Source organism: Psammomys obesus, unplaced genomic scaffold, assembly GCF_907164565.1.
Source record: "Psammomys obesus unplaced genomic scaffold, mPsaObe1.curated_primary_1811, whole genome shotgun sequence".
NCBI lineage: Eukaryota > Metazoa > Chordata > Mammalia > Rodentia > Muridae > Psammomys > Psammomys obesus.
This window is the reverse complement of record NW_026590062.1, coordinates 9,947,864-9,966,757: the sequence shown is the minus strand read 5'-3', so window position 1 is coordinate 9,966,757 and position 18,894 is coordinate 9,947,864. Positions and strand designations below refer to the sequence as shown.

At 44.2% G+C, this 18,894-nt stretch overlaps 1 protein-coding gene across 1 annotated transcript in view; it reads right to left on the bottom strand.

The window, feature by feature from the left end:
* Positions 1-18,894, bottom strand: part of Hectd4 (HECT domain E3 ubiquitin protein ligase 4) — a 110,756-nt gene that overhangs the window by 30,843 nt on the left and 61,019 nt on the right. The window contains exons 40-51 of the mRNA XM_055606012.1: positions 18,075-18,178; positions 15,574-15,735; positions 15,319-15,467; positions 14,631-14,710; positions 14,160-14,323; positions 12,446-12,683; positions 11,090-11,226; positions 10,516-10,642; positions 8,881-9,018; positions 6,682-6,818; positions 2,778-2,938; positions 45-226 (exon numbers count right to left, since the gene is read on the bottom strand). Of these exons, the coding sequence (XP_055461987.1) occupies positions 45-226; positions 2,778-2,938; positions 6,682-6,818; positions 8,881-9,018; positions 10,516-10,642; positions 11,090-11,226; positions 12,446-12,683; positions 14,160-14,323; positions 14,631-14,710; positions 15,319-15,467; positions 15,574-15,735; positions 18,075-18,178 (1,779 nt within the window). The remainder of the gene's footprint in view (positions 1-44; positions 227-2,777; positions 2,939-6,681; positions 6,819-8,880; positions 9,019-10,515; positions 10,643-11,089; positions 11,227-12,445; positions 12,684-14,159; positions 14,324-14,630; positions 14,711-15,318; positions 15,468-15,573; positions 15,736-18,074; positions 18,179-18,894) is intronic.

The window sequence follows — 18,894 nt, the reverse complement described above, 5'->3', positions numbered from 1 at the left end:
TTCTTGGCTCAATTTGGGGCTCTTTTCCTCTGGCCAAGTCTTACCTGGGAGGGGAGGAGCAAGGAGCTGATTGGACAGGAGCTGCAGGTGCTCTAATGTAATGTCTCGGATGGCGGGGATGTGGAAGAGACGAGTGAATAAGTGAGGTAGCTTAGGGGCGAAGATGTTGAGCAGGGCCATGCGACAGTACAGCCGGGCCAGTGCAGCCTCACACCGCAGGAGCTCTCTGAGGAAAAAAAAAAAAAAAATGACACATGCTGAGTGTCTTGATGGTCTGGCCATCACACCTGAGCAGAGTTCTTGTGGATGGAGTGGGGATAAAGGTGATGATGGATGATACTATTAGCAGAGGCTTTTCTTCTGGCTCTATGTTCTGTGTTTCAAGTAACTCACTTGAGTTTTAAATAAATAACAGCCACAATAGTTCTCTCTCTTTTTTTTCTCCCCAACTTAAAAAACATCCCAGAAAATAAAATGAAAATGTGTGTTTACACAAAAACTTGTAAACATAAATTCATAGCAACCGTGTTTATAAAGGCCATATAGTTATTGATAAGTCTACACGACTGACTGCTACAAGGTAGGACAAAGGGATAACATAGATCAGCATAATCAGAGTAAGATGACCATACATATCCCTGAGGCAGAGAACAAAAAGACCAGCATGGCCCAAGGAGGGAAGACACCGGAGAGGCTCACAGTGTGCTATGAGTATGTATGGTCTGAAGCCTTCCATGTGAGAAGCCACAGTAACATCTGATTAGAGGAGCAAACGCTGACTCACACCGTCCTCTGAGTGTATCTGCATCAGCTGCCTCTGCAGAGAGCATAGGCAGGAAGCCTATTGGTACAGTCTACAGCAGTGGTTCTCAACCTTCTGAACACTACAACCTTTTAACACAGTTCCTCCTGTTGTGATGACCCCAACCATGAAATTATTTTCATTGTTATTTCATAACTGCAATTTTGTTTCTGTTATGAACTGAAATGTAAATATCTGGTATGCAGGATATGGAATATGTGACAACCGTGAAAGAGTTGTTCCCCCAACAGGGGTTGTGACCCCCAGGTTGGGAACAACTGGTCTAGAAGGATGTGAGGGGTGAGATGAGACTCAGGAAAAGAGGTGGCTTGTGTTGACCCTCCAGATTGAGAGGTCCAAAGAAGGAACTCTGTTGAAATCTAATTCCACCTCACATGCCTCATTTGGGTCATCCAAACCCTTTCCTCAGCCTCATCAAAACAGCCTTGGTCCAGTCCTCCTTTCAGTTCTTCTGCAAGCCCAACAGCAGCTTATCATCTTGAGAGGCACTGCAGGTGATGGAGAGGAACCACACTGGCATCTGGACATCTGGCCCGGAGCTCTGCGCAAAGTGGTCTCAAAGGCACCCACACTGATTAATGCTATGGGCTGCGTAGTCAGCATACACATACACCTGAGTTGTCCCTTGGCACTGACCTTTGTGGATAACTGAGTTCCAGTGCAATGCAGTATGCCATTCTTCCTGCCCTGTTGTCTTAAGTGTCTTAAGGCCACCAACTGTGGCCTGCTGTTTTTTATGGTTGTGTTTTTTTGTTTGTTTTTGTTTTTGAGAGAGGGTCTCACTCTGTAGCCCTGGCTGTCCTGGAACTCACTCTGTAGACCAGGCTGGCCTGGAACTCAAGAGATTCACCTGCCTCTGCCTCCTAAGTGTGGGATTAAAGGTGTGTGCCACTACATCTGTCTGTGGCCTATTTGATCTGGTCATTAACTGAGCTTCAGACAACCCCATGGAATGATCTAATATCCAGTGGAACAGCACAAAAGTGGGAGCCTGGAGCTGCCAAACAGAGCCAAGCTGGGCATGGTGGCTCACTGCTTATAGTCCAATCACTTGGGAAGCAGAGACAAGAGCAATGGCTACATGAGTTTGATGCCAGCTGGGACTATATAGTCCTTAAAAAAGGGGAGGAGTTAGAGGACATACTCAGCTCAGTTCCACATTGACACCCTGGAGAGAAATTGGCTTTTGTTTTTGTTGATTGTGTCTGGGTGTGTCAAAATCAGGTGATCCTTGAAGCACAGGGACACAGTGCATGTGTCTGTTTGAGGAGGCCCTGTGATGCTAAGGACAATCATCGTGAACCTGGTCTGTAGACGCTTAAAAGAGAACTTGTTGCTCTGCCTTCCTCTCAACTGCAGCAGGGATTTCTATGAGGGAAGAAATGAGTCATGGGGGAATTTTTAATTTATGTTTATTTTTAATAAACATAATCCTTGGCTGGCCTGGAATTCATTATGCAGACCAGACTAGACTCTAATTCATAAAGATTCTCCTGCTTCTGCCTCTTGAATCATAAGGCATTATTTAACAGTGCATGGCAAAGAACGGTAACTGATCACCACATTAGATTTTTGCATGTAGAGGGCAGGAATGTCTCCACAGTAGCCCTGTCATTTCCAGAATCCTGCACTGCACCAGACATAGCCAGTGTACACTTGGTCACCAGGAGAGAGACATGGATGAACTCTGTTCCCTCCTGATTCTTTCCTCCCCATGTCTTTATCTCTCTAGTTGGCTCCAGCAGCATAGAGCAGAATACATGTGGCCTAGGCCATGTGCTTCTTAGACCTTTTTTTTTTTAGTTCCTGACCCCTGCAACTGTGAAACTGCCTTCCCTCTTCCTAACTCTTAGTTCTGAAAGAAAAAGCCTCTAGTCAAGCATAACTGGGACACATGGAAAAAAAACAGTAAGTAGATCTCTATTCCCCAAAAGAAATAAAGGCTCAATTTTACCTGTGAATTTGAAGGTTGGTATTGTCCAGTGTGACCAGCCCATTGGTGGCAGTCCTTCGGTAGCCTGCAGGGGGCCTTTCTAACATATCAATGGGGTACCAGTACCTCACCAACACCCCTTCACTCCGGAGGTATGTTTCCACCTGCACCAATTCATTCACCTGTAGTGGAAAAGGAAAATTCCAACTTGCTTTTCTGAGAATTGACTTTGGTTTTCAAGTTTATGCAAATATATGTATATATTAAATCTTTAGATATTATGCTATTATTTGTATCTATTTTCTATTTTATAAACGAAATTAATGAACCCAAAGACAATTTACAATACATATGTTTATCTAATTCTTGCTGTGGACTCCTTGCTGGCCTGAAACTCACAGAGACCCACCTTCATCTGCCTCCATAGCGCTGGGTTAAGGGAGCACACCACTGTACCTGGCTAAAAGATTCATTTCTATTATTTTTCATTACACATCTGCATCTGTGTGTCTCTGTTCACATACATGCACATTGAGAGCAGGTGACCTTGGAGGCCAGAAGAGGGTGTTGAGTCCCTTCAAGCTGGAGTTACAGGAGGTTTTGAGCTGCCAAATATGGATTCTGGTAACTGAATTCAGGTCATCTGCATAAGCAAGTATAGGCTTTTATCTGCTGAGTCATCTCTGAAGGTCCAATTTACTGCATTTGTGTGTGTATGTACATGTGTATGTGCTCCAGGATCAAACCCAGGGCCTTGTACATGTGGGTATCTACTGTGTTATTGAAACTCACCACAAATCCTTTTTTGTTCATTGTGTTTTTACTAAGAAAGGGTCCTGCAAAATAGCTCAGGCTGGGCAGGAACTCTCAATTCCCTTGTCCCAACCTCCTGACTACTAAGATTATTGGCGTGTACCACCATCCCAATTTCTTTTGTGTTTTCATGTCGAACATGTATGTGCATGCTCACATGTACACATATATGTAGTGTATGCACGTGTGTGGGGGTATGTGTTCATGTGTACACGTGTGTGGTGTGTGTGCATGTGTGTGCGTGTGGGTATCAGGAGCCATTCTGTTAAAGCAGCTCATTAGGCAGGTGGAAGGGGATCCAGTATTTTGCAAGGTCTGTGCTGTGATGCACCCCAAAATTACTTCTAGTTTCTGACACTCATTGTTTGCACACTGTTGCATCTGTCTATACTTTGGCATGGTATGAATTGTCATTTTCCCACTCAAACTGAATAAACATCCTCCAGGATCTTATTGAAGATGTACTGCTATTTAGATGAATTAATTCCTGATTAGGAATTCCTGATTAGAAATCCTAATTCGATTCAAACAATTTTAAAAGTTAAATTGTTTTAGAACTTCTAAAACAACTTTAGAAAGTTTATGGCTGCAATAAATACCTATGTGGACCTTCAGATGCTTCACTAGGAGACATGCTTGAGACAGATTTGTGTCTTCAAGATTAAGCCTTCATTCATGAATCCTGGTATACATCATAAATATAGGCAAGTTGATTTAAACCTCCTATGAACCCAAATTATAATGGCACTACCAAGCAATGTCTAATTAAGTGCAAACCTTAATGTCAAAATATATACAGTTCTGTTGTAATTCCTTATACCTTGTCACCTAATGGCATTTATATATTGTCATTTAAATTTACTTTGTTTCTTAGAATGAAGGAAAGATAATATTATTGTCCTGAACTCACTATAAACTTAGAGATAGCTGAAAAATGTGTAGCCAGGTCAGTCCTAATAGAAAAGACATATATTCTTGTAATTTTCAGACTCTTTTAATTTGTCAGCCTTTGACACTCTGAATTCACTATGAACTTATGGAATGGCTACACAGATAAGAAATGTTTATTTAAAAAAAAATGTAACCTGTTGAATTTTGGAATTCATCTGTTTTTGTGATTAATTACATTTTTGACTATGAGGTAATTCTTATCCTGGGAGCTTTGTCTCAGAGGTATAAAGGCCATATAATAAATGGTGGCAGAACCAACCACCTTTGTTGGCAGAAGCCTGGTAGTGGAAGCCACTGAATAGAAGCCTGCTGGAATTCGTTTCATCCATGAGTTGTAAATATGTATATAGATATGTGTTTACACATAAATATGTACATTTGCCTATTTTTTGTTCATATGTTACATGTGTATGTCAACTGTCTGTCTGTATATAAGGAGCTCCTTTTGTGTCGTCCACTGAATGTGTGTATAAATATGTATAGGTCTACATGTCTCATTGTTTGTCTGTGTGAACATATGGGCAGATACAATGGAACCAGCAGCCTAAACTTGCTGCAGTTTCTGCAGAGGGGATGCGAGCAGAAATCAACATCATTGTCACATGTAAGCTTGTGGAATCCATTGAAGTTAAAGTTCTTAACTTCATCCACCTTTTCCCTTGAGCCTGTGTGCATAAATGGTCTTTGCTTACTTTCTCTCCTCTTTCCTTTTCCTATTGATTCACAAATAAGTGAGCAGATTCAGGCTCTAACCATCAGCCTAGGACAAGCAGGAAAAAATTTACTTTAGCCTGTGGAGGCCTCCACAGCAGCCTGCTCCAGCGCAGGAACTAATCTCAGATCAAAGAGCCCTTTTTTACAACCCCTTGAAGTTTCGGCTAGAAGCAGCCTTTTACAGTCCTGGCTGCAGGAAAAAAAGTGACCAGTTAAAAGTTTTCCACCTTAGGAGCAGTGTAGCCAGTCCCTAGTCCTAGAGAAGGAATCCTGGGCTTCCTTCCCTATTTTGCTTTCTTTCAATCATCTTTCATGGTCATTTGCTGATCAGTTGCCTAAGCCATCAGCTTGGTGACTCAAGAGATAAAGTGAACAGGAGACTCCGCATCCTGTCCCAGAGCCTACCCTGGAACCTGGAAACTTACCAAAGCAGAGAGAGACACTGGTAAACAGACTTTAGAAGACTTTAACCTGGGGGCAACATGCTCAAATGTTACACGTGTGTGGAGGCTAGCGGCTGATGTTTGGGAGTCCCTAAGGAAGTTACTTTCTACCTAGCTCTTTTGAGACAGGGCCTTTCAGTGAACTCAGATCTCCCCAGTTTGGCTACTGTGGCTGGCCAGCAAGCTCCAGGGATCCTCCTGTCCTCCCTATCTCAGCACTGGGGTCACAGATACACCACTGGGTCTGAACTCAGGTTTGCAAAATGGAGACAACTGCTGATGAGCTTAAGACACTCATGTGACATAAGGGGAAACCAATGTTGAAAGAGCCAATGTTCAGAACAGGTTCTTTCTCTTCCACCATCTCCATGATTACGGAGCCCCAGCCTAAATTTTTAGCTCTGGTCTGTGTATTGATTCTGATGCTGTCCTCAAGGATAATGGGTCACTTTGTTCTGTAATGAAGCGATGTGAGGCAGTGACAGTTTGGATGTGACTGGCAGCACAGAATGGCGGGGGCTCCTGGTATAGCTTCCCTCCCATAAGCTGCACTTTTGTTTGGTTCCCTCCTTTCTTTTCTAAGATTTATTTTATGTTTATTTATGTGTGCCTGTCCATGTGACTGTATGCACATGTGTGTGCCTGGGTGATCACAGAAGCTGGAATACATTTCTGATGCCTTGATGCTAGAGTTAAGTAAGGCATCTGTGAACTACCTGACAGGGTTCCTGGGATATGAACTCCATTCCTAATGATACCGTGAGTCTTTTAACCACTGAAAAACCTCTGCAGCCTGGTTTCCTTGTTTCTAACTTGAAGAAGGATCTAAAAGCGCAATCCCTTTTCATGGGTCTGTGTGGAGCTGAGGACAGAACCCCAGGGCACATGCACATTTGCACATGTTTAGCACCCTAGCCTATAGTCCCTTTGTATGGTACCTGGGCCCAGGACCCTCTCTACACACACAGGACTGGAATAGCCTGAGTGGCTGGCTATTCACTTACTGAATCAACGTCTAGGACGACTCCATGAAGGCCAAAGGTTTTTAGCATCCCTCGGATGGCAAATTTTGGCAAGGCAGTTCCCACGGTACTGCTGGCTACATTGCTGCTGTCTGGAGAGCGGGTTACGACCGTGAGACCTGAGGAGGTAGAGGAAGTACCATGTCACCATGGAAGGAGGTATTGTAGGGTCCAAATAGCTATACCTGTGACAACAGCATGTGACAATATCCTCAGTTTCAATGTAACCATAAAAGGAACAGGGCTCAGCCTGTAAAGAGAAAAGTGGCAAACTCTTTCAACTTACTAGTTAAGAAGACAAGCCATTTAAAAACAGGCAAAGGACTTGGATAAGCACTTCTCCAAAAAGAAATGAAAATCTGTCACAGAGCCACAGTGAGACCCTCACACTAACAGCAACGGCTAATATAAGAAGACAGAGAAAAGGCTCCCACCCATGTGCATAGCCGACGAGCTGTTGGCAAAGTTGGGATGGTCTCCTGCTTTGGAAAATATTTTGGCAGTTTCTCAAAAGGTTAAACACTGAGTTACTGTATCACCCAACAACTGAACCTATGCCTCAGATTTCCATCTATTATAATACATATGTATTTCTCCTGGAGAAATGAAGTTATATGTTCACCCAAGAGTGTGTACGCAAATGTTTAGAGCAACAGTATTCCTAATAGCCAAAGAGTACAGCCAACTCAAGCCCATCAATGATGATTGGAAACAACTAAGGGGCACAGATACACAATGGAGTATTGCTTGACAATCAAAGAATGAAGTATTGATACATGCTACATGGATGAACTTGGAAAAAGAAGCTAAGCCTTAAAGAGCATATGTTAAATGATTCCATTTGTCACAAATGTCCACAATGGGTAAGTCCATAAACAGAAAGCAGAGGCACAATCCACAGAGTCTAGGGAGAGGAAAGAATGGGCAGATAGGAGAGCACAAATTTCTCTGGGGATACGAACATGATAAAGAATTATAGAGGAAATAGTTTGGTGGTTACACAACTATGTGATGACAGTAAAAGCTGCCCTGGCAAATACTTTTGTTGGTGGTAGCCAAACACCTAAGAATGCTGGGCGTGCAGTCTACTACTAAGCCACACTCTCCCCACCCCCAAAAGAAGAAAAAAGAAATGGGCACACAAATATAAATATACTTCCACTTATCTGTGATGTATCTTTTTGAGATGCACTTTTTTTCTTCTTTTTTTTTTTGTTCCTGAGACAGGGTTTCACTGTGTAGCCCTGACTGTCCTAAAACTCCTTCTGTAAACCAGACTGGCCTCAAACTTAAGAGATCTGCCTCTGCTTCCCTGGTGCTGGAATGAAAGGTGTGTGCCACCATACCTCACACTAAGATGTACTTTTCTTTATAGTGATATACATCAATATAAAGACGTGTGTGTCTAAGTTTGTATGGCACATGTGTCTAGGTACACATCATAGAGGCTAAAAGGTTAAAAGAGCTGGTGTCCTATGTGGCTGTGAGCTGCCATGTGGGTGCTGAGAGCCAAACTTAGCTCTTCTACAAGAGCAACTAGCATCCTTAGCTGCGAAGCCATTTCTCTAGCCCCAACTATGACATATTTTTCTGAAGAGTATGAGGCAGAATAAAATGAGTGGCTTAAAATTCTTTGTGAATGAACTTTTCCGTTGTTTCTTCAAAATATGTGATAGACTATCTTAGTTTTGAAAAAGTGCGTGTACATTGTAAAAAGTGCTGTAAAACATGAGTACGTGTTTTGGGTGTTTTAGGTTTTTGTTGTTTGTCTTTGAGACAGGGCTTCACATAACCTAGGCTAGCATCAAACTCACTATGTGGCCAAGGCTAACCTTGAATGGATCTCCATCTCCCAAGTGCTTGGAAGACAAAAGAGTGCCACTGTGCCCAGAAAACTCAGAATCCATGCCCAGGCCAGGAAGCCCACCTGAAGCCCTCAGCACAGGTCCCACTTCCTCCCTCTATTCTCAGCCCTGAAAACTGCCTACGGTATGAGCTTTGGGCATGTGGGAGAAGGCCTGAGGCTACATGTCCTCTTGTGGCCTACCAGGACACTTGAGGGCTTCACGAGAGAGCCTGGATGAGGTCAAGTCACTCAGAATAGAGCACCCTAGGGAGCCAGCAGCTACTCCTTTCAAAAGAAATGTTACTCATAGAGCAGAGAGGAAGCAAAAGCAAAACCTTTTCGAACTTTGTCAATTGTAAACTTGTTTGCTTCATCTTTAATGTCCTCAATGGTGGGAAGATAAAGGTCTCTTGGAATGCCGCCATTCTCCTCATAGAGAAATTCAACTGTCTGCCGGGCGATATCCACCATGCCTGCAAACATAGTACAGTGAGTAACTTCTAGGAAACACAATCATCAGACCAACAGGGCACTGACTCGTGCTTGGAATGAACTGATGCTGGGAGGACAGTTTGTACCCAGGTTAAGTAATGAATGTGTCACTTCTAGGGCCTCAGAGCTCTTCTGCCCAGTGTGCTCAGGGCTGAGAGCATCTAAGTCAGCACTGCCGGTGTGCAACAAGGTGGGAATAGCTAAAGTTCCTCAGAACAGGACAGTTACCAAGAAGGGCACATGATTATGGTGGCATTTAGATTGGGCTAACTTTAAAGAACAAACAATAGCAAATGGGAGGTAGAAGAATGTGAGAGCAGTGATTCTGATTTGTTTGCTTTCTTTTTGAGACAGGGTCTCATTATGTGACCCAGGATGGTCTTGAACTTGACACCCTCTCATCTGGTATTAGGCCTGCACCTCTATATACAGCTTTTTTGTTTCTTCCCATAGGGAGAGGAAACAGTTACACTTAATAGCAAAAATGGCACTATCATATTAATTATACTAAGTCAAGAAAAGAGATGTCTAAAAACTTGGGAACAAAACAAAAAGGAAAGCGCTGTGGGAAGTTCAGTGAGGTAGGGCCCAGATTTTTTCTGTGGCTGTCTCAGACCTACAATGCTTAGACACCATGTGCAAGAGCATGTGGGTTGGCAGGAGACTGCTTTAACCAATCACAGCCACCACACAGCTACAGTCCTTCCATTTGCTGGCCTCACTGCAGTGAAAAGGCATAGCAATCTGAGCATGCTTTAAAGGAAAGCACAATTAGAGAAGGATTCTATGGAAAGGGGAAGTCCCCAGGGTGGGCAAGAAACTAGGCTCAACAGGACAAGATTACAGAATAATAATCTTTGCAGGTTTTTCAAAAGAAATAGCGCAGGAGGAAAAAATACTGTTTGAGGAACAAGCCAGGGAACAATGGAAAACTCCATATTGAACTTTGCAGAGAATGTGAGTGGCCTTCCCCACGGAACCTGGTGACAGAGGTTGTCCTCTGGGCACTAGTATCCATCCCCTTTGTTGCCTTTGCCACTGACTGCTCTATTGAAGGGGACATGGCACCACCATCATCACTGCTGCTGCTGTTGCTGCAACACTGAGTACTGTACTAGGAGCACTTGAAGGCTCTGCTCTTAGAAACACCATGTTCACCAGCTCACTTCACACATGTGGATGAGTTAGAGGTCTCTACTGATTCCATTTCAAGATGGGGAAGCCCAAGCTCCACCAGCTGGTAAACAGCCCATCTGGGGTTTCAGCTTTGAGCATTCTCCATGGGGCCATGCAGCCTCCATTGTACAACTACTACTGTAGCTGCACCAGCACATTCCAGCTTCACAAGTCACACTGACAAGGAAAAGGAAGCCTAGCAATGAAGGCCAGACATGCCATCTGAGGAGCTGCTTCCTGAACCATCACCCTTATCCCCACAGCTTCTCAATGACTCTTCAAAAGAACAAAACACAGCAGACCTAGTTGTAAAGCACCCTTGATCTGGTCCAGGCCTGACTTCCGCTCAGCTTCATTGCGGAAGCGTCTTCGGATGGTAGGGAAAACCTTGGTCTCCCAAGCTTTCACCAGCAGGGCATAGTGGTCCTCCTGTGAGAAGAGGAAGCTTGTGAGCTGAGGAAGAGCTTCGTGTAGGCTCTGGTAGCTCTACACAAGCCCTTCCTCCCCCACAACAAGCTTTCAACACCCCAGCAAGCCCTCCTCCCTACCACAACAAGGCACTCCCTGATCGATCTCTCTCAGCAAATCTTTCCTTTCCTTTCAAGCCACCAAAACATTCTCACTACAGCCTGGACTTCCTGCTAAGCTACCATCATGGTCCTTTACCTTTCAACATGTAGACCTCTCTTGGACAGCCCAGCCTAGCAGACATCCCTACTTACTGACAGTTCAAAGTGATGAATGTGTCAAGGTAACCACACACACAACACACACAAGGATACCGCTGAAAGCTAATAGCATAGGGCTTGCCCCCAAGAGTCACCAGGGAGCTAAGCAAGTACCACCCAGCCCTGCCCCAGGCTGTGGGGGTCTTACCTGTGGAATGTCATCATCGTCATCATCATCACTTTCATCATCTGCAATGGGAGGCGGGTGGGGATCTGGGCCAGAGGTAATGAAATTCTCATAGCTGAGTTCGACTTTATAATGGCAGGAGGTGTCACTATCATACTCTGTAGAAAAACACAATGAGACTATTTTTTCCTTTCCTTCTCTCTTCTTTCACAGTTCTAGGGATGGAACATCGTCCGTCCTAAGTATTTTTTTTACCACTGAGATATGTTACCAGCTTTTGTTTGTCTTGCTATCTATGTATCTATCTGTCTATCTACATATTTATGCATGTGTCTATCTACACATGTATGCATGTATCTATATACATATGTATGCATGTATCTATCTATGTTTTATGTGTCTGTCTGCCTATCTATCTATCTAAACATTGAGATAGGGTCTTGCTAAATTACTCAGGCTGGAGCTGAACACTCTGTAGCTACAAAGGTGCCAGAGCCCACCCGCAGAGTCGACCGGTTCTTGGGAGTGAGAATTGAAAGAAAAATTAATAAAGCAACACACAGCACATGGAATTTTTCTGAGAGGTTCTAGTGGACACTAGTCGTGCCTGCTTTATTTCAGACTGACCCTTTTAAGTCAGAGCAAAAGTCCTTTAGTACAATGAATGAATTCACAGGGAAGCCTAACTTCTTTACGTCAACCACCTGTCTGTGTGATCCTCACATATGCAAAAGGTGTGAACTTGACAAGACATTCCACCTGCTGTCTCAAACAAAAGGAGGTAGACTTGGCAGTTTATCACTGACTCCAGTGAAGGCCACGGTGAAAACATGTTTTTCCGCTGAGATCAAAATTACAAAGCAGCCTGGCAGACCATCAGCTCCCCACATAAAGGTTTTGAATTTATTATCTTCCTGTTTCAGTCACCTGAATATCAGGGATTATAAACCTGAATCACCCAATCTGGTTTATTATAATTTTTAAAAAATGATCAGGAAACACAATAGTGCCTAATTCTACCATTTCCCTAATTCTACCATTTTATTCTTACTTGAACTTTGCATAGAATGTGGGTGGCCTTCCCACAGTTTAGAGACTGTTTTTTTAAGTGAGTAAAAAAAAAAAAGAATAACACTGTAAAGTGAAGTGATTTCAGACAAATGTTTGGGCTTTCAGCTTCCTTCCTATACCATACTTGCTACACCTACACCTTTATTACCATGTAGCGGGAACACTCCCAGTGTGACCTGCCTCTTGTGTCTTTCTTCATGCCTCCTGTGTCTTTCTGCACTGAGAATGGCTGAGCTAAGTGGGCTTGTGGAGTTCACAGCACCAGCCATAGCACTAGCAACAGGGCAAAAGGATCATGTGACTTACGCTGCTGAGCTGTGGCTACTGCTGCAATCCGGCATGGTGGCCCATGAGTGCCTGGGTCTGATGCAATGCTGGTACCAGCATCGTTGTCACTGTCAGATGCCATGGCAAATGGCAAGGCCTCAAAGTTCGCGCTGATCTCTTCTGCCAGGTCAGTGCACAGGTCAGCAGCATTTCGATGGGCCTGTCCTTCAGCATATGCAAATGGGCGGGAGCCAAAATTGGCTCGAGTTTTTGTGTTCTAGAAAGAGCAAATATAGGATTTAGGATTATTTAGATTTTCTTTTGCTTTTCTTTTTAATGAATGGTAAATCTAAAGAACAGCCCAAGAGCAGGCAGGCAGGAGAAACAGGCAGAGGAACAGGCATGCGTGAGCTGTGCCTGGAGTCCTGCACATGCTTTCGGCCTCCCTCCTGCTCTCCTATCACACATGCTCAGGTTCCTAACACTCTTTACCCTCTCCCAGTTGAGAGAGTTTTGCTCTGTAGCCCAGGCTAGCCTCAAACTCTCAATAATCATCTTCTTTTAAAAATTTATTTATTTTTCATATGTCTGAGGATTTTGCATGCATGTATGTCCGTGCACATGTATGCCTGGTGCCCACTGATGGCAGAAGAAAGTGTGGGATCCCTCAGGTGGAGCTGCAGATGGCTGATCAGCTCTCCAGGTCCATCATCTTGACTTGTCTCTGGAAAGCAGGACTACATGTGTACACCACCACGCCTGGCCATTGGCTTTGTCATACCAACACGTGTGTATACGCTGCTCATCTTTCTGTCTGGAACATGCTTCCCACTAACTTTCCAAAGCTAGCTAATCTCCAGGCTTGGCTTAAACAGCATGTCTTCAGAGGGCAGGGATATGCTTGGTACTCTAAAGACTTACTAATTTGTGACTGTATCTGTATGTTCCTATGATTATCTGACTAATGTCTAATTGCTCCAGTTGATTATAACATGACAGTGACAGACAGCATCAACACCTTGTTCTCTGCTGGGAGCACATTTGCTGAGTAAATGAAAGCATGAGACAAGAGAGGAAAATGCCACCTTTTCTGAGACAGAAAGGCCAGTGAGGCACCTCAGCTTGAACATGTATTCTGCCGCTGACTGACTGTGAGTACATGAGGATGGGCCCCTGGCTGTGGACTGAGAAGTGGACACAGATGAGGGGCTACAGTGTGCCATCAGTAATAATGTCCCATAGAGTAGCAGGTGTGCCTAGGTGTGCCTTCAAAATGAACAGAAGCTCCTGAAGTGTGTGTGGTGCACAGGAGTTTGTGTGTGTAGGAATGTGAGTATGCATTCAGGTGTGAGTACATGTGTGCATATTTGTGTGTGTGAGCCTGAGTGCTCAAGTGTGCCTTTTAGGGATGCTGGAGGAAGAGGAGCTTTCAACTTTTGAGTCTTCACCAGAGAATAAGTCTCCAAGCTCCTACCACTCTATGCTACTCAGAGGGTCACTCTCACAAGCGATCTTCGGAGACACTTCACGGAAGGATGGTTAAGAGGAGTTCAGAGCAGGTACACAATAAATTCTGGACACAGCATCACTGGATTCTAGACTGCAGAGCCCACCAGGGAAGGAAGCACTTATCCAGGCTCACTGTACCCGATCACTGCAGGGAATGGTTGTAAAAAAGCCTTTCTCCTTCCCCTTCTGGTCAGGACACATTTCTGAAAAGAATTTATTCTTCTTTCCTATCGAGATGACTCGCCTTTTTTTGAATGTGAACTACAGGCCACATCCCACCAGAGACATCTTCCAGGTAGGGTGCGAGGCGCTGCCCGCAGTATGTGAAGTACACCCGACCTTTAGCTGGCTGCCCTGGAGGAGGCGGAGTCCCTTCAGTCCTTTCCCAGCCGATTCCTGCCACATCACCTACAGCAGGAAGCACACACACATTTTCTCATTTTACTATCAAGTGAACTTCTAATTTGCAACTATGTGACTGAGGGACAAAAGCAGATGTGTCTGTCTCCTGAGTTCTAACATGGAGGCTCTGAGGATAATTGCTTCAGAATATGAGAGCTGTGGTATAGATATTGGACAATAAGGGCAAGTTTGACTTTCATGCAAAGACAAATGACCCATTTCCAACTGCAAAGTTCATTTAACTTTAACCCATCTAGGTCCAAGGCTGGCACCCACAGAAGCATGTAGAGTAAGAAGGCCCCACTGCACCCACCAGGAGAGAGTGTGACATCTAAGCGGACACTCTTCCACTGCAGAAGACTGGAGCCATTGTAGTGCACAGCTCGGCCATTGCTAAAAGAACAAGAGGGTACAGGCTGAGACTCACCAGCAACGTGGAGGGAGGGAGAGAAGGAAGGGCAGGCAAGGAGGAAATCCCAATAGTCATGAGCAATGCTTTCCCAAACACTAACAGATTTTCAACTACCACTGTCTACACTTGGCTTGAGGCTTATCTACTTTCCTTTAGTATTATAACAGGCCAGCTAACCTCCAGTCTATACCATAGCATCATGGTATATGACTCAGATATGTTTGGGAATGAAGAAAAACACATTTCCTGTTGGAGGACAACTAGGAAAGAACCATATAGAGGAATCATAATCATCCACAAAGGAAAGTTACACTTTCTGTCCCAACTTCCTCAAACACACAATTGCACTTTGGTTCCCTGAATGTCCATAGACACCTATGGGAAGTCACTCTCTCTGGAACACTGACCCACTTTTAGGTAGGGTATCACTATGTAGACCTGGCTGGCCTTGAACTCACTAGTAGACCAGGTGATTGAGACCCTCAGTGTCACAAAGATCTGCTGCCTCTTGAATGCTGGAATTAAGGGCAAGCCTGACCATGCCTGACAGCACTTTTCCTTTTTAGCTGATTCGGGAACAGCCACTTACTTGTGGAAGAGGCAAGTGCCCACTGGGTTGGTCCACGCCCCATCACGCTTCTCAGCTTCTGTAGCAAAGCCAAATGAGACGATTGGTCCAGTGTCATCATCAGTGTCTCCATAGGAAACAATCTCAATTTCCCAGTAAAAAGATGGGGCCTGAAGAGACAGCAGCAGAGGGTGACAGTCAGAGGGGCCAACTGGCCAGGCCTATCACCTGCAGCTTCTTTTTCTGAGGTACAGAAAGAAGCAGGTCCTTTCTCACCTGGACTGGCAGTGGGGAGGTGGCATAGATAAAAGTGCCCCGGGGAAGACCTCCTCCAGCGCTGGGGTCAGCCAGGAAGGTGACAGAGGTGAGGTGAGATGAGAACATGCAAGCACGAACTGGAGGGAACACTCGAGAAGGGCTCCAGGTGATCTCTTTGGGCTGCATTGGGGCAGGAGGGAGGATTTCATTCAACAAAGCAAATAATCTCATTACTCCCTCAGAGAAGAAAACGATTTTTATATGATATGATTAAACTACTGGTGCTCTATTCTCTCTTTTTCGTTTTTTTGTTGTATTTCTGGAAATGGGCCCCAAAGTCTTACCTGCAGGCAAGGCTTCCCATTCAACAACACCAGCCCTGTCCACCCCTATATATACATTATTTAAAAGTTTGTTGTTTGGGCTACAGAGAGGGCTCAGAGGTTAGCTGCACAGGCTGCTCCTGCAGAAAACCTGAATTTATTTCTCAGCACCCATTTCCAGGGCATCTGACACGCTCTTCTGCTTTCAGATATCACACACACATGGTACACAGATAGACAGGCAGAACACCCGGACACAACAAATAAAATTACATCTTTAAAAGAGGAAAGCTCTCTGAGTGTTTTGTTTTTTTGGTTAGTTTTTGTTTTTCCAAGATAGGGTTTCTCTGTGTAGCCCTGGCTATCCTGGTACTCACTCTGTAGACCAGGCTGGCCTCCAACTCAGAAATCCACCTTCCTCTGCCTGTTGAGTGCTTGGGGTTAAAGGCGTGTTGCATCACTACTCAGCATGAAAGCTTTATGGTTTTGTTTTGTTTTTAAAGGTCTATCTTTTTTCCCCATCAGGAACTTAAATTACTTTTTACAAGGCAATCACCTTCCCTGCTCCCAGGCTTATAAAATTCCTCCCTGAACTCCAACTGCTCATCTTCCTACTTGGCTTTCCATTTCTACTTCTCATGACTGTAATGCTACTTTTTTACTTTCCTGATAAATGACATTTTTCTCTCATCATGCTCATCTTCACATAGTCCCAGCTGTGCATAGGACAATTTTAGCTCAGTGTTTAAAGAGAAGCTGTACTCTGAGGACAATGCTCAGATGGGCAATAGGGTCTTTCTCAGGTCACCTGCCTCCTCTATGCTTCCAATAGTCATCACTGAAGTGTCAAGCTTCTCTATGAGACATAGTTTCTTTCCAGCCAATTCCAACACATCCTACACAAACAACTGTAGCCACTAAAGGACATGGCTGCAAGGGCATCATCAGTTCCCAAGCTTGCCAGTATATCCTGGTATGCACAGTGCATGGTGGATACTGTTGTTGAGGGATAGCATAGAAAGGGGTTGCCTTCTGCTGTGAAGGAAACGCTGGATGTGAACACATGAACACTATAGACAGCAGAAATCACTTGCCTTTTAAGCCACATCTCAATGTGTTCACCATGATAACCAAAGATGCTGAGATGTCAAATGATGTTTATGCATGCTTTTATTTATATGCATCAATTTATTTACAGCTCTCATAATGTACACTCTGCCTATCTCTAGTTGAAAGCCCATATCTTTGGCACATTCATGCAGTTGTGCAACCATCAGCACATTCTGGACCAGAGCATTTGATTTCTCACTGTAAGCAATCCCCCACTCGCCAGAAGTCATGCCCTAGCCTCTCACTCACTCCTCTCCTCCCCAGCTCCTGCTGCTTCAGCCATGGGTTTTCTGTACACATAAATGGAATCAGGAAATCTGTGGTGCTGTGTGGTTAGCCTTTATATGGTCATGTTATGGCTCACTGCTTGGCTATTATATTTTGCTAATTCATTCAACATTTGAAAGACATTGAGGCTCCTTCACTTTTGAATATTGTGAATAAAGCTGCTACAAAAATTAAAATGTAGCAGTTTTTCTATTTGCTATTTTTGTGTTTTAATTACTCCCAGACATCCTCTTATTATTAGAATCTAATTCTTATAAAGTACCTAACACTTTTAGTCTTGTATGGTTTTGCACACATGCACGGGGAAGCACTGGGTCTCCCTCAATCACTGTCCACTTTATTTTCTGACAGGGTCTTTCATTGATTTGGCCAGCAAGCCCCAGGGGTACTTCTGTATCTGACACCCCAACACTGGGATTATGAGTGCATGTCTCCATGCCTGCCTTTTACCTGGGTGCTGGGAAGCCATACTCAAGTTTACAGATTTGCATTGCAAGCACTTTACCATCACTCTGGTTGCCTAACTTTTAAAAGAGCTGTGTATTTGTTTTTGTCTTTTATGTTATTCAGACTTCAAAGACATTAAGAAATCCTGCTGCATAGTATAATGTTCCTATATTCAGTATTCTTTGACCTCCAAAGGTGACAGTGCAGCTGCCAAAGGCCTGCACATGCTCATTCTAGACAAGCACTCCACCTCAGAGTAAAGTCCTTAGCCCCACATATTCTTTCTATGCCATACCCAGTGCCTGTCCTTCAGAGGCAGTCACTGCTTGCAGGGAGGCACTGAGCTCTCACCTGTCTCCGGTCAGCCTGCAGCGGAGGTGGAGGGGGCCGAGCACAGTCTCGGTACAGCATCCTGAGCCTCTCACACTGTACCTCTACAACCGCAAGCCGTTCTCCTGTGGAGGGAAAGGCAAATTGTGAAACAGTTCCCAGGAGTGGCACCAATACAATAATATCACCTGCAGTGGGCATTTCTATCCATACAAAAGTGAAATGCCCCGAGCCCGAGCCTTCTCACAAAGCTCGCCAGCAGGGCTTGGCGGATGCAAGCCAGGCTCTAGAGAAGAGCACCCTAGACTTGGTATTCCCCATGGCTTCCAACCCCAACCCCAGAGCTATGAGGGCACTGAGGCCTGCAGGGGTTCTGAAGATGAGACGGTGTTAACTCAAGCTTGTTGAGCCTCAGGCATACAACACTCAGCAGATGACACTTGTGATTCTTATCATCTGAAAATGTACCCCTACCCTCTTGACTATATTTTACTTTTTTAAACAGGGTCTTTGTGTATAGCTAAGGCTGGCCTAAAACTCGCTCTTTAGCTCTAGCTAGCCTGAAAGTTCTGATCCTCCTGCCTCAACCTCTAAAGCCATAGGATTGTCTTACTCATGCCAGGTGAAGGCCATTACACTTAAAATCTAAATTTACTTTAAATATTAATGTTGACTGGACATATGGTACATGCCTTTAATCCTAGCATTCAGGCAGGCGGGTATGAGTTTGAGGACATCCTGAACTACATCAATAATTCCAAGATTACTACAGCTACATAAGACTCAAAAACAAACAAGCAAACAAATAACCAACAAGCAAAAAAAAAACAAAAAAAAAAAA